Consider the following 16,126-nt stretch of genomic DNA (forward strand, 5'->3'; position numbering starts at 1 on the left):
TTAACGAGAAATATCCTCCCTAAATACATGTTCAACAGCTCAAAATAACTTTACAGTGGGCTTTGAAAAAAAAATAATAATAAATAAATAAAAAATAGAATTTTGTAATTTCTGAAATATACAACTCCTACTTAATAACCAGTAAAATGATAATTCCACAAAAAAGATGAAAGTTAAATTGAAAGGGAGCTAAGCTGCATTAACCCGCTAAGCCTACTACACAAAAAAAAAAGAGCTGTGCTTCTGGCTTCATTCTCTGTGTTGGTTCCACCGGGGTACCGGGAGTCAGAGCTCCTCCAATTAAGGGTAGGTCATCAATATCTATAAACTGGAAAATCCCTTTAAATAAAAATCAGCTCAGTTACAATCGGACATGAAGCTGCCTCTATACATCTCCTTTGATGTAGCATTACAATCCTCAGGGACCAGTCTAGTTACAGGGACACGTCTAACTCTGGATCTCAAGTTTCATGGACAGGCGGCAGACTTGATCAATAAGGTGTAGTGCCCATCAATTAACTAGAACGCGAGACGCAAGCAGAGCGTGTGAGCTGCACATACCATTATCCAAGGGTGATTCATGAATTCTGTAATTGTCATCCTCTGAGTCGGATCAGTCTTCAATAGGTTTCGGATCAGATGTTTAACTAAAAATGACAAGTCCCAGTATTTATAGGTTCCCCAGTCAATGGAAAAACAAGTTAAAGGGAGAGAAGAGAGAAGGGGAAAGGGGAAAAAAAAAAAAAAAAAAGCACTATCCGTTTTACAAGTTTCCTTTATTTGTAAGAATATTTCTGAATGACTCACATAGCAGCATGTCCTATTCACTGAGGTCACTTCTCTATTTAAGCTGCTATGACCACAGTACAGTTAAAGGGATTCTCTCACTTCAGCAAATGGCATTTATCATGTAGAGGCAGTCAATACAAGGCACTTACTAATGTACTGTGATTCTCCATATTGCCTCCTTTGCTGGCTAGATTTATTTTTCCATCACATTATACACTGCTTGTGTCCAGGGGTTACAACCACTGCTGAAGCGCAGATACAAAGTGGCTGTGCTTCTACACTATAGGAAAAAGTGTCGGCCTGTATGGTGGCTAGGACCGCGGGAGTGAACATAGACGCATGTACATCAGCTACCGTCCCGGCCACCTTGTATCTGCACTGCAGCGGTCGCTGTAACCACTGGAAACAAGTAATATACAATGCAAGAGAAAAATTTGAAAAGCCAGCGTAGGAGACAATATGAACAATCACAATACATTAATAAGTGTCTTGTATTAACTTTGTCTACATGATCAATGCAATTTGCTGAAGTGAGACAACCCCTTTAAAAAGCCTGATCAACCCCTATGAAACCAGGCTTATTGCCTGGTAGAGTTGATCATGCTGATTAAACAGATTGTTGTGGAGATATAAGTATTTTTAGCTTTATACAAATCAGGCAGTCGGAGCACCAAAAGGCTACAGCTATGCCCTAGTGCTTATTACACTCCCCCTCCCTTATGATTGATGGTGCTTGTCTAATGGGGTCTGTGCTGTGGCTCACTAGTAATCATTGGTGGTCCAGCATTAATAGGTCATATGGAGTCATTGGTGTCAGCGTGTTTTATCAAAAACACACATTCCCCTAGGAAGTTGTGGCTTATATGTATGCAGTTATTGGTGGCAGAGGAGCCTCTGCAAGGGGAGCAAGCACTGTGCGAGTAGAAGAGAATACTTGCCTTTCCATCCTGATGGCACCGGTGCTCCTCTGCCGTCTGTCACGTAGATGGCGTTAGTCCACCCAGTATCTGAAGGTACCAGTGGCTTCACACACTGCAGAGGAGCGCAGCTGCCGGCAGGATGGAAAGATAAGCACTCTCCACCCTGACCAGTACTCGCTCCCCTTGTAGAGTCTTCACTGCCACTAAGGATAGCATACATATAAGCCACAGTATAAAACACTGACACCAATGACTCATGATAACACATTAATGCTGGAGCACCAATGATTATTAGCCATTAACCCTGTTAATAAAAGGGGAGAGAGTAGTGTAATGAGCATAAAGGGCGTAGCTGTAGTGGTGCTCAAAGTGCTACAACCTGCCCCTTGGTGTTCCTGATGCCTGATTTGCATGAGGATTAAATGTTCTGATATCTCCACAACGCTGCAACCTATAAAGACAAATTAAGTATTGTTTTAATCAGCATGATCAACCCTACCAGGCAATCTGTCTGGTTTCATAGTGTTGACCAGGGTGAGAGTCTCCAATACTTCTTGGTTGATAGAAACATGTTTTATCTTCAAGGCAAGCACAACTTTCTCTCACCTTCGTCTGATACTTCAGACCACTCGGGATTAGGAAACTCATACTGTCCCATACGGATTCTCTTCTTCATTCCCGGAGATATAGCCAAACCATGGTTGGAGTAAAATGGAGGATACCCACACAATCTGTGAGAAATGAGAGTGAGAATACGTGTCAACCATCTGAATGTAGAACTTACTAATGGAGTAAAGAACAATACAGTGTGAAATCAAGAATAATGATCCAGAACTGCCTCAGGCCAAGTAGGGCTCCTGTTATATACAATATCCTAGACTATCGGACACATTTGTTCTGTACTTGTACTGAAGCGCAAGGGCGTTCCACATGGGATGTAAAGTCAGCAGAAATAAATGTGCACCTGATATAGTGGCAAAACATGCATGTGGATTGGCTACGACCTGCAAAGGGTGAAATCCACAGCATAAAATTACACGCTGTGGATTAAAAATCTGAGCACTTATTATAGACAAGACGTGGCACTCTTGTCTATCGTAATGGTGGTGCTTGTTGTGCTGGCTTCCCAGCCAGAATCATACAAGAACGAAATAAACAACAGCACTCTGTAGAGAACTTCTGTTCTGATATCTATATATGCATTTGAATGCTTTATTTTTAACCCATTACTGGCTCTGGGACGGATACCGCCTTAAGTTGTAGTAGCTGCTGTTTTCTCGCATTTTAGGGATTGCAGAATGTGCACCATAAACTCTCATATTCCAATACTTATTCTATGAGCTCCAATATTTATCCTGAATGTTTATCTAACAGATACGGAGTCTCGCCTGATTTTTGTGATAATTTGTTTATGATCACGAAGCTGATATCGAGCAGGAGCTATATTTTTGTACCTATACTTGAATAATACTTTATACTATGTATGTAAGGTTCCTCAAGAATCTGACTATACTAGGTGTTATGTACATATAACTTGTGATGTTGTCATGTGTATCTGTACTTATGGAGTATTTTCTCTGTTGTCAGTGTTTGATAAAGGTCTTACGACCGAAACGTCACAATTTGGTGAAGTTGCCTTGCAAAAATAAATAATCAGAACAGAAGAAGTTCTCTACAGAGTGGTGCTGTTTATTTCATTATTTAAAAAATCTGAGCTGCATCTAATTTTCCAGACAGATTTCGCACAATTTTTTTCTTCAGTGCCCATCCACTTTGCTGCTGCTGTACACCATATCCGCCACGTGTGAGCATACCCTAAAAGCCTTTCCTTTTGGATCCACTCCTGGCTTCGGTTAAATAAAACGTCACCAAAAGCACGGACAGGTTTGCTCTCCACGCATTCCGCAGTAAAAACTCCTGCCATTTAGGCATCAACATAATGGTTTCTCAACTCCAGTCTTTGTGTACACAACAGGTCATTTTTTCTGAATTCCCTTAGTATTTTACAAGCAAGTCATTGAGACCTGGAGCCGAGAGACTGCTCTAACCTAAGATTACGGCGATTTTTAGAGGTTGCGGATTTGCTGTGCACTTATGATGCAGATTCTACACCCAAAGATGTGCAGAAAAAAAAAAAATATATATATATACACACACACATATATACACACACATATACATAAACACTGCTCAAAAAAATAAAGGGAACACAAAAATAACACATCCTAGATCTGAGTTAATTAAATATTGTTCTGAAATACTTTGTTCTTTACATAGTTGAATGTGCTGACAACAAAATCACACAAAAATAAAAAAATGGAAATCAAATTTTTCAACCCATGGAGGTCTGGATTTGGAGTCGCACTCAAAATTAAAGTGGAAAAACACACTACAGGCTGATCCAACTTTGATGTAATGTCCTTAAAACAAGTCAAAATGAGGCTCAGTAGTGTGTGTAGCCTCCACGTGCCTGTATGACCTCCCTACAACGCCTGTGCATGCTCCTGATGAGGTGGCGGACGGTCTACTGAGGGATCTCCTCCCAGACCTGGACTAAAGCATCTGCCAACTCCTGGACAGTCTGTGGTGCAACGTGACGTTGGTGGATAGAGCGAGACATAATGTCCCAGATGTGCTCAATTGGATTCAGGTCTGGGGAACGGGCGGGCCAGTCCATAGCATCAATGCCTTCGTCTTGCAGGAACTGCTGACACACTCCAGCCACATGAGGTCTAGCATTGTCTTGCATTAAGAGGAACCCAGGGCCAACCGCACCAGCATATGGTCTCACAAGGGGTCTGAGGATCTAATCTCGGTACCTAATGGCAGTCAGGCTACCTCTGGCGAGAACATGGAGGGCTGTGCGGCCCTCCAAAGAAATGCCACCCCACACCATTACTGACCCAATGCCAAACCGGTCATGCTGGAGGATGTTGCAGGCAGCAGAACGTTCTCCACGGCGTCTCCAGACTCTGTCACATGTGCTCAGTGTGAACCTGCTTTCATCTGTGAAGAGCACAGGGTGCCAGTGGCGGATTTGCCAATCTTGGTGTTCTCTGGCAAATGCCAAACGTCCTGCACGGTGTTGGGCTGTAAGCACAACCCCCACCTGTGGACGTCGGGCCCTCATATCACCCTCATGGAGTCTGTTTCTGACTGTTTGAGCAGACACATGCACATTTGTGGCCTGCTGGAGGTCATTTTGCAGGGCTCTGGCAGTGCTCCTCCTGTTCCTCCTTGCACAAAGGCGGAGGTAGCGGTCCTGCTGCTGGGTTGTTGCCCTCCTACGGCCTCCGCCATGTCTCCTGATGTACTGGCCTGTCTCCTGGTAGCGCCTCCATGCTCTGGACACTACGCTGACAGACACAGCAAACCTTCTTGCCACAGCTCGCATTGATGTGCCATCCTGGATAAGCTGCACTACCTGAGCCACTTGTGTGGGTTATAGACTCCGTCTCATGCTACCACCAGAGTGAAAGCACCGCCAGCATTCAAAAGTGACCAAAACATCAGCCAGGAAGCATAGGAACTGAGAAGTGGTCCGTGGTTACCACCTGCAGAACCACTCCTTTATTGGGGGTGTCTTGCTAATTGCCTATCCCATTTGCACAACAGCATGTGAAATTGATTGTCACTCAGTGTTGCTTCCTAAGTGGACAGTTTGATTTCACAGAAGTGTGATTGACTTGGAGTTACATTGGGTTGTTTAAGTGTTCCCTCTATTTTTTTGAGAGATATATATATATATATATATATATATATATATAAATAGGAGTGCGTCATTCAATCACTGCGCCGAATACAGAAGTGGACGGCGCAGACACGGGATTTTGTCAGCGATGCTGTGTATTCGGACGTCACTCAAGAGGAGCAGGGCGGGCTAAACGGAGGAGCTGGGCGAGATAAAGCGTGAGTGGACCGAGCATCTAGGTGCTGAATCAACACCCACATAGCGCCTAGAGGCTCATTAGCATATTGTAAAAGTGTGTGTTTTTTTTTTTTTTTTTTAGGAGAACGGCTGCAGGGACAAATGTAAAAAGAACACTTATGTACTGCTGACATTAGCACATCGCTAATGTCAGTCAGCTACATAACAGAAATTCTGATGGTAGAAACCCTTTAAAAGGGGTAGTACATGTATAGAAAAGCATGGCTGCTTTCTGCCCCAGCTGTGTATGCTGCGCGTTGTACTGCAGCTCCACCGTATTCACTTCAATGGAGATGAGCTGCGGTATTGGGTACAAGCATGGCACTGCTCACGGCATGTTTTTCTAATTACGTACAACCCCTTTCAGCACGAGCACGGTCGTACCTCCTTGCCTCTTCTCAATTCTATTTTGTGCTACAGACCCAGATAATATGAGGCCGTCTGATTTCTAGAGACTTGCTGCCTAAAACAGCAGTGTGTTTTCACAGTCAGGGCAGCCATTCACAATCTCAGTCTGCAGCATGGTATTCTAAAAACGAAATTCAGGCAGAGAAACCCCTCATGAAATTTCTATTGAGAACTTTCCACTGAGAAAGGAGATTTTCATTGAAGTAATACGGTGGTTTAACCAAATAACTTAATGTAAGCTTTTAGATCTACTTAAACATCTCTTCATACAATAAATTACAGGATATCAAGAAGTAAGGAAAAATTGGTATTTATGATACTCACAGAATATACATGATGACACCAAGTGACCACATATCACATGATTTGTCATATTTTTCTGGGCCCAGAACCTCAGGAGCTTGAAGAGAACATTACAAGAATTAGAGACTTAATCAAATAAAAGCTAAAATCAATTGGGGGGGAAGATTTATTAAAAGGGATTCTGTCATCAGAAATGAGCCCTATAAGCTAAACATATGGCGATGTCCCTTGTAAAACACAGAATCCTAAAGTGAGTTTATCAAATGCCCCTGTGGCTCTATATTCCTAAAAAAAGCGGTTTATCTCACCTGTCAATCACTTAAAAATGTGTCCAAGGGGACGTCTCATGGTGAAAGGTGCCCAGCTGCAGCCATGTCGTTTAGGTGCCCAGCGCCGCCTTCTCAGCTGAAATCGCCGCCCTCCCTTTCATGCGATCCGCCTACCTCACGTCATCACTGCCTCTCTAACCACCGCTCGCTTCATCCAGATCCCGCGCGTGCGCACTAGGTATATCCTGATGCGCCTGTGCGGACTACTGGCAACGACCTCCTATAGCGAAGTGCGCATGCGCCGGCCGGCGCACTTCGCTCGAACCTCCACTGACTGCCCATCCCAGCCATCCAACCTCCTACAGCCTGGTTCAAAGCTCGCGGGATCTGGATGAAGCGAGCGGTGGTTAGAGAGGCAGTGATGACGTGAGGTAGGCGGATCGCATGAAAGGGAGGGTGGCGATTTCAGCTGAGTAGGCGGCGCTGGGCACCTAAACGACATGGCTGCAGCTGGGCACCTTTCACCATGAGACGTCCCCTTGGACACATTTTTAAGTGATTGACAGGTGATATAAACCGCTTTTTTAGGAATATAGAGCCACAGGGGCATTTGATAAACTCACTTTAGGATTCTGTGTTTTACAAGGGACATCGCCATATGTTTAGCTTATAGGGCTCATTTCTGATGACAGAATCCCTTTAAAGGGGAATTCCAGGATTTTAATATTGCTAGACCATCAATATCTGACCAGCGGGGGTCTGACACTTGCCGCACCCCCCCAACCCCCCCCCCCCCCCCCACTGATCACCTGTTCTACAGTAGCTCTGACCTGCTAGAAAGGTACATGATGTCAACTGTAGTGAAAGTAATAGTCTTACTGGTACTGGTGACTGTATTTGAGAGTTATAACCTCCCTTTTGATCCTCAGCTGTGTCATCTGACCAGCTCTCTGATCTCCAACTGACACAGGACAGGAAGTCAGTTACTTCTCTAGTCATTCCTATGAGACTTCCATAGGAATACATAGAGAATTTGACTTTCAGTCCACGCATAAGATGCTGTGTGTGCTTTGGAAAGTCTGATTGCTGGTCAGATGACACAGCTGAGCAGCAGAAGGGAGGGGATAACTCAGAAATACAGACACTGGTAAGATTACCTTCACTACAGATTACATCATGTACCTTTGTAGCAGGTCAGAGAATAAAGTTTTTTTTGCAGGCGTTCTTCTTTAAGTGTTGCCAACTAGCATCATTATCACAGAGGAGACGAGACCTGTATCACAAGTCTGAATATACGTCACTAAACTGTACGTGAAAAAGGCATAAATTGTGGCTTCCTGAATCAAAAGCCACAAATGAGACAGTTCATTGGTACTAGGCACATATAACACCTTCCTACATTATTTCAGGTAAGATGGTACAGTCACCCATCGTAATAATGGGACGAGTCTCTATAAAGTCCTAATTGCTAACAGTGCAGATTCATCACGAGAATAAAAAGGGAAAAACGACAAAGGTCCCAGCCATGGTCACATAGTATGTATGACAAAGGTGACCTTACTTGTCATACAATCACCTTACAGCAGAGATTACTTCTCCATTCCCAGTTCCGAACAGGGACGTCACAAACTACGAGGCAACCATAACAGGACTAGAGTTGTTGCGATACCAAATTTTTGATTCGGTTTCGATACCATGAAAAAGTATTGCGATACTCGATACCATTCGATACCACGCGAAAAAAATAAACAAAAAAAGCCACGTGCATTCCTCATTTTTAAAAATGGCGAATCGCGCAGTTTTTATTTTATTTTTTCTGTTCCGGCATTCACCACCTAGATTTTTTTTTTATATTTTAATAGTTTGGACTTTTCTGACGTGGCGATGTAATATGTTTATTTATATATTTTATATGTGAAATTGGGAAAAGGGGGATGATTTATACTTCATATTTTAGTGTTTTTTTTTTTTTCACTTTTTATTTAATAACTATTTCCCCCCTTAGGGGCTAGAACCTGGGATCTTTCATCCCTTTTCCTATTCACCCTGATAGATCTCTATCAGGGTGAATAGGACTCCACACTGTCCCTGCTGCTCTGTGCTTTGTGCACACAGCATCAGGGATGTTACCATGGCAACCAGGGCTTCTGTAGCGTCCTGGCTGCCATGGTAACCGATCGGAGCCCCAGGCTTACACAGCTGGGGCTCCGATCAGAAACTGCCACTGCACCACCAATGAGGGGGAGTGGAGAGGTCCCTGTGGCCACTGCCACCAATGATTTTAATACTGGAGGGTTGAGAGGGGCCGGCGCACTGTGCCACCAATGATTTTAATTGGATGGGGGGATTGAGGGGGGGGGCACACTGCACCACCAATGATTTTACCCCTTTATACAGGAGGCGGGTACTAGCAGATCAGCGGCAGTTAACTGCCGCTGATCGCAGCTCCCTGTCAGGGGCAGGGTGCCGGCAATGCGATTCTGCTGCCGGCACCCGCCTCCTTTATGTGTTAAAGACTGACTACTGTATATGAGTCCAGACTTTCACTATTAGGCCACACAGAGCGGCGCCCAGCGATGTCTCAGCACTCACCATTTAGTCCTGGGCGCCGCTCCGTTCGCCCGCAGTGCCCCATTACTGTCTCCTCTCCTGCTCCACATGCTGCTGATTACTATCGGAGCGATGGGGAGGAGACATCAGCTTCACTAGTGGGCGTTCCTTCTCCCTGGCTGTAGCGCTGTCCAATCGCAGCGCAGGGAAAAGGAACGCCCACTAGTGAAGCTGATGTCTCCTCCCATCGCTCCGATAGTAATCCTATCATTGGTGGCGCAGTGCGCCCGCCCCTCCTCCGCCCCTCTCTTCTCATTGCCGCCCCTCCTCCACCCCCTCTCTTCTCATTGCCGCCCCTCCTCCGACCCTCTCTTCTCATTGCCGCCCCTCCTCCGACCCTCTCTTCTCATTGCCGCCCCTCCTCCCCCCCTCTCTTCTCATTGGTGGCAGCGGCAGCAGCACAGGGGGGAGGGAGGACAGCTTCCTTCTCCCCGTGCTGCTGAGAGAGAACATGAGCGCGCCGATAGCAGCGCGCTCATGTTCAGAGATACTAGACTGCGCAGAAGCGCAGCCCAGTATCGAAAAAACGGAAATCCCGGTATCGTATCGATACCGGGACAAAAGTATCGATTGGGTATCGAAATTTCGATACCCGCAACAACCCTAAACAGGACACACGGCATCATTTAGCCAGTCCAATACTCACCCACATAATACGGTGTGTAACAAGGGGTTGCTAGAGAGTTATGAGTTGTCGTTTCTTTAGCAAAGCCAAAATCTGTGAGCTTCAGGACAGAGTTTGGTCTTTTGGACGTGTAGAGGAGATTTTCTGGCTGCAATGGAAATCGGAGAACGAACAGGTTATTGCCATCATATGACATGGAAAGCTTCCTATACATGGGACAGACAACACAGATACACATGACCAAGCAATCATGTCAATGCATGCAAGGTAAAGAACACGCAGAGAATTGGGGGATGTTGGATGCAGCCGACTTTCTCACATTAACCCCAATATCAGATACGTTCTAGTCAATGGGGTTCTATGCAGTTAAATATATATTTTAAAAAAATTAAAATAAAAAACACAACACGGTTTACGGGCAAGCTGTTTTCTTAAATCACATCATGCCCTCTAGATGGCGGTGTTAGCGCCCACTGCAAAAAGTATCCCCGATCCTGGCATCATGAGCTAAGTGTCGTCATAGAGTTGGAAGCCTATGCTGGGAGACTGTACAACAGCTGGCACCCAAGACCTCTACATTTAACCAGAAGGAGTAAGTGGAAAAGCATGTAGTGAGCCGTCATAACTGGAATTCCACATTACACCAGCATCAACTTATAAGACTGCCGAAGTAAATATTTAATTCAGCGACGGCAGGAGCCAAGATCACGCTGAACCTTGCTCGCCATGTCAGAAGAACTCATTACTTTATCTTCCCTTAAAGGACGATTACTACTCAAAAACTGGAGTTCATCAGTGGCACAAAGGATCATTCACTGAATTGCTACATAGACAATACTACATACTGGTAATGTTGCAATAACTTGGACAACCCCTTTAAAAATTATCTTAAAGTTTGCGGACAAGAATAGGACATGTTCTATTTTTTTTTGCGGGGCCGAGCTCCGGAAATGCGGATGCAGAGAGCACATGGTGTGCTCTCCGCAACTATTCGTGTCCCATTGAGAATGAATGGGTCCGCACCCATTCCCGATATTGCGGAACGAATGTGGACGTGTGAATGGACCCTTAGAGGCTTTAGACTTTTGTTTGTTAATAACTTAGTAAAACACACATCAGGGGAGGCGCAGGACCGCTTTAAAGGGGGTTTCCTAACTACTTGCATTCCACATGTAACAATTCTGGAACATCTATTCTTATGACTATGTTGTACCATTCCTGTATTATTCCTGCTAGAAGTTATGAATTCATTGCTAGCAGTTTAAAATGAAGGTCCATGTGGGTTTTCTCCGTTGAGGGGGGTGCGTGACTACACACAGTCTGACACAGGCAGCACCGACTTGATACTGTTAGACAGTGCAGGGGACACCCCCCACAACTGGTAACTCCCAGATAGACCTTCATGGTAGGCGATTCGTTTATAGCTTCTAGCAGGAATAATAAAGGAATGGCACATCATAGAGCCATAAGAACAGACTCTCCAGAATAGTTATTGCAGGGGGGATGCAAGCGGCTACTAAACTAGACATGTCAGGAGAGGCTACAGGCCCATTTTATTAGTAACAGTGCAAATTTACATGTCAAGAATAACAGAAGTGACAAACGTGATTAAAGTCAATGGAGTCCATCAGGTCCCTTGGTTTAAAATGAAGCAGATACCACTTCAGCAAATGTGGATTCTGGCTGATTCACAGTCTATGATGCTAGTGTGAACAGGGCCTAGCTGGACTTGGTATGCACAATCACTTACAGAGGGCACAACAGCTGGAACGGATTGTGCATCCATCTAACTGTTTCGGAAATTCTCCATCACTAATCAGTTTTACATCATTTTGACGTGCACTTTACGTATAAGCAGGGTCAATTGCAACTAGGGCTGCAGCTATCGACTATTTTTGTAATCGTGTATTCTACTGATTAAACCAATGATTAATTGAGTACTCTAATAACAGAAAACTAATTAAAACAACGTTTCTCTTTAAAAAAAAAAAAACTCATCAGCCCCCCCCAGTGCCACTAGCTCCCAACCCCCCCACGGCGCGTGCTCTATGTCCCGACGATGTGTCAGGATCCAGTGCAGCGGAGTGCGGGCCGGCAGGTGACCACGGAGCAGTGAGCAATACCAAGCGCTTCACTCCCGCTCTGTGGTCACATGACACAAACGAATCCTTGATGCAGAAAATGTGCATCGAGGATTTTTTGTGTCAAATTACTCGATTCAATCGAGTAATCATTTCAGCCCTATTTGCAACTATTCCATCCAAAAGAACAACGGGCAGTGTAAGACACTGTTCACATCTGCACCGCTCAGGTCTGCTCCATTATAGGAGCAGGACAATAAAAATGATGGCAGTACTGGATCTGTCGCATGACGGACACCAATGGCACCCCACATGCCTCACCGATTATAATGGGGCTGTCTGGTTTCTGTCGTGGTGTGCATCATTTTATCAGACAAAATACTGCCACATCTGGCATTTCAGAATCTGCGGCTCCACGGTACATGTGATCCCGGCCTGAAGTACAGCATATCCCAAGAACATACTCTTCCCAACCCCTAATATTGCAATGAAAGGACTGTCATACCTTAACATCTCTGTGGGCAATATTGATTGAGTGTAAATACTGTATTGCTTCTCCAATGCTTTTCATGATGTCTGAAGCCTCTGCAGTATAGAAAAAAATAAATACATCGTTAAGCATCGTCAACCCTTATAATGGAAACATTCATGGTGAAAACAGGTGTCACCATTCCAGAGAAAACAGTTTTCTTCTATAAGTAGGGCTGCAGTGCACCGAGAGGCAGGCCTTTGCTGCTCGGTGCACCTCAATTCCTTCTTCTGAACCCCCTCAACCTCACTGACAAGACGAGGCATCAGCGTCCTCAGCTTGGCCCTGCGGTAATGAGCCATCTCTGTGTGCCACAGTAAGCACCCGTTTTCTCTGGAATGTTAAAACAGATCATGAGTAGGATCAACCCTACCTGCTTTGTTTAATAGGGTTGACCCGGTTGACAGATTTTCCTATCCTTAGGCTAGATCAGTGATTGCTAACCCCCGGCAGTCCAGCTTCGGTGAAACTACGACTCCCAGCATGCTCCATTCATTTCTAGTTCTGAGAACAGCCAAGCAAGTGTACATCTTGGGTGTCGTAGTTTTACCACAGCTGGGGTGCCGAAGGTTCGCCATCACAGACCTAGGTCATCAATATCTGATCGGCGGCAGAAATTGAAACAATCACAAGACAATATGAGAGATTAGGGATGGGGCCTCTTGGAGCCGAGTGCCAGGGAGATCTGACAGTCAATCCTTCCGAGGCAAAGCAGAGATTAGCCCCACTAGAACCAATGGGAACACACAAATGGCTGCCAGACATACTGAAAGCAAGAGAAACATGGAGCATAAACTGCTGATGCTACAGGGACCATCTACACATACGCACTCACATACACAGTGGGGTCCTCATTTTTGGAAGAAGGCGCACACACATACCTCTCTCAGTGAAGGCTTGGTCACCTCGATCCTGAATTCGACTAAAGAGTTCGCCGCCATCCAAACTGGGAAAAAATATATATATATTGGGTGAATTTAGAGTATGGCAAATAATAATGTACATCAGACAAACTGATTACAGACCGGCCACAATTCATGCTGCACCCTGCATAGAGAGACTACAAAGCATAGTTTAATCTCTTCCAAACTAATGATATATTTTCATATGGAATAGTGTTTTCTTCATGACAAAAGTGATGTCACAGATGTCATTAAAGGTGGCATCTCAGAAAGACTACTTCTCACCGATCCAAAAGATAGATAAGGCTAGTTGCACACCAGCGTTAAAGATCCAACACGCAGCAGTTTTCTTCTGGCCGGTTCTCTCCATATTTGCCAGAATCCGGCCAGATCTCCGCCGGTCCCCATTATAGCGAAAGGGGCCTTACAAACCTCCGGCAATGCCGGAGTGCCCAAAGGTCCGGCAGGCTGTTCCCTTCCAGAACAGCCTGCCGGATCTCCAATGCTAGTGTGCAACTAGCCCAAGTCTGATCATTTGGACCCCCATGGATCCAGAGAACAAGGGTCCCATTGGAATGGAGAGGTGGTCAGGCATGCACATTGTCACTCCATTCTAGTGGACTGACGACAATCACAGAGGACAACCATCTTCAGCAGTCCCATAACGTTTGAATGCAACAGCAGTGTGCATGCTTGAGTGCAATTCTAGTCGAACTGGACTTGTAACCCCTGTTCTTGTAATTGGTGGGGGGCCCCAGTGGTTGGACTCCTACTGATTTTGGTGAAGGTCCCTTTACACCGGACTATGTACAAGCAGATTGTCAGGAAGGAAGCGTTCCTTCCTGACAATCTGCTGATCGCTTGCGGAGGAGACCGATGCATTTACATACAGCGATCTCCTCCAGAGTATGGGGCGGAGCGATCACTAATGCCATGGCTCTTCCCCATACAGACTCGTACACAGCACAATCTGCCACCGGGAAACAAGGATTTTTTGTGCTACACTAATGATCCAATTGCGCTCGTTCATCGAGTAATCGGTGGTAGATTTACACTGACAGATCACTGCCAATGATCATTACTATGAACGTTTGTTGTGATCTTTTTCAATTCTCGGCTTGGTAAAAAGGCCCTATATCCTTCGGAAAGGATAATCCTATCTCAACACATATTCATGAGGTTCCAGCTCTCCCTGGCCTCCTTGCTGCTGATCACTGTAGGAAACATGTCAATCAGCAGCCAGGGCGGGAAAAGCTGGATCCTTATGAATATGAGATCTCACAGATACACCCTTTGTATCATGGTGACCATGACCCCTGGATATGAGCAGAGTATAACGTGATGGAAAAATGAATCAACTCAAGCCAGCAAAGGAGGCAACATGGGCAATCACTATACATTAGTAAGTGCCTTGTAGTTGTGAGATAACCCCTTTGATGTACAAAAGTGGCAAAACTTAAACTACACGTATATGGTATTGCTGTAATCACAGCAAGTAAAGTTACCAAAAGTGAACGTCATTAAATTTACAACGCAAAAAGGCAACAGCAGTATTCCTGGTTTGTTTTTTTCTATTCCTCCCCAGAAAGAATTAATGGAGTTGTTGATGCTGATGACCTGTCCTCAGGATAGGTCATCAGTATCTGATAGATGTCGGTCCACCACCTAGGACCTCTGCAGTATAGCCGTTTGAGAAGGTGACGGTGCTCCTGTGAGTGCCGCGGCCTTCTCTCTGCTTTCCCTAGGCCAAGTGATGAAATGTTAATCGGTCACTTGGCCTAGGAGCAGCTCAGCCCCATTGAAGTGAATGAGGCCGAGCTGTGATACCAAGCACAACCGCTATACAATGTACAGCGCTGTGCTTGGTAATCTGCGAGAAGGCAGTGGTGCTCACAGGAGCTCTTCTCAAACAGCTGATTGGTGGGGGGCCCAGATGTCAGACCCCCACCAATCAGATACTGATGACCTATTCTGAGGATAGGTCTTCAGTATAAAAATCTTATAAAACCCCATTTAATTAAAGTTAATCAATGATTATATGTACCCCAAAAAATACAAATTTTCTTGTAGCAAAACAAAAAAATAAAAAAATGCTCGGCTACTAAGGCCCAAAATGTATACAGAGGGAAGGGGATTAAAAGGAGTTGTCCAAAACAATACAGATCTCTGACAAACCCTACAATTGCTTTAAAAAAGCAAAAATAGAAAAGAAAAAAAAAGAAAAAAAACACATGGTATACAGTTTCTCCAGCACCGTTCTCTGGTACTCCCGCCGCTGGCTGTTTACGGCATGTGACTGCTGCTTCTAAACAAGCAGCTGCGGGAGTACTAGGCCATTGCTGCAGAAACGGGGGGAGTATACCATGTATTTCATTTTAAGCAATTGCAGGGTTTGTCTGAGACTTAATTATCTCCAACAACCCCTCTAACAATATATAGGACAATCAACATGGCAAGGTAGTCAGACTAAGGCAGGGCTCTGCAGGGATACCGACAGGTATGCCCATCAGCAAGTACTAAACCGAGCACACATACTTACCATTCCATTATTATAAGTAGGCATTTTCGTGACTGGTAGAGGTTCTCATATACATCAATAATCTTTACAATGTGCGAGCACAGAGACGCCCTCCAGTGCAGCTCCACTTCCCTGCGGGCCTTAGGACAATCCTGCAGCATCTACGGTGAAAAAGACACGATTACTACTTACGCTTGTGTAAAATAAAAATAAAAAACACGTTTATACGGTAATTCTAAATCTT

General features: G+C 44.9%; 1 protein-coding gene across 1 annotated transcript in view; it reads right to left on the reverse strand.

Moving 5' to 3' along the window:
• Positions 1–16,126, reverse strand: part of MAPKAPK2 (MAPK activated protein kinase 2) — a 79,222-nt gene that overhangs the window by 12,601 nt on the left and 50,495 nt on the right. Inside the window, exons 2-8 of the mRNA XM_040423947.1 lie at positions 15,904–16,043; positions 13,344–13,408; positions 12,439–12,518; positions 9,874–10,000; positions 6,370–6,445; positions 2,316–2,440; positions 562–647 (exon numbers count right to left, since the gene is read on the reverse strand). Of these exons, the coding sequence (XP_040279881.1) occupies positions 562–647; positions 2,316–2,440; positions 6,370–6,445; positions 9,874–10,000; positions 12,439–12,518; positions 13,344–13,408; positions 15,904–16,043 (699 nt within the window). The remainder of the gene's footprint in view (positions 1–561; positions 648–2,315; positions 2,441–6,369; positions 6,446–9,873; positions 10,001–12,438; positions 12,519–13,343; positions 13,409–15,903; positions 16,044–16,126) is intronic.

This window comes from Bufo bufo, chromosome 3 (genome assembly GCF_905171765.1).
Source record: "Bufo bufo chromosome 3, aBufBuf1.1, whole genome shotgun sequence".
NCBI lineage: Eukaryota > Metazoa > Chordata > Amphibia > Anura > Bufonidae > Bufo > Bufo bufo.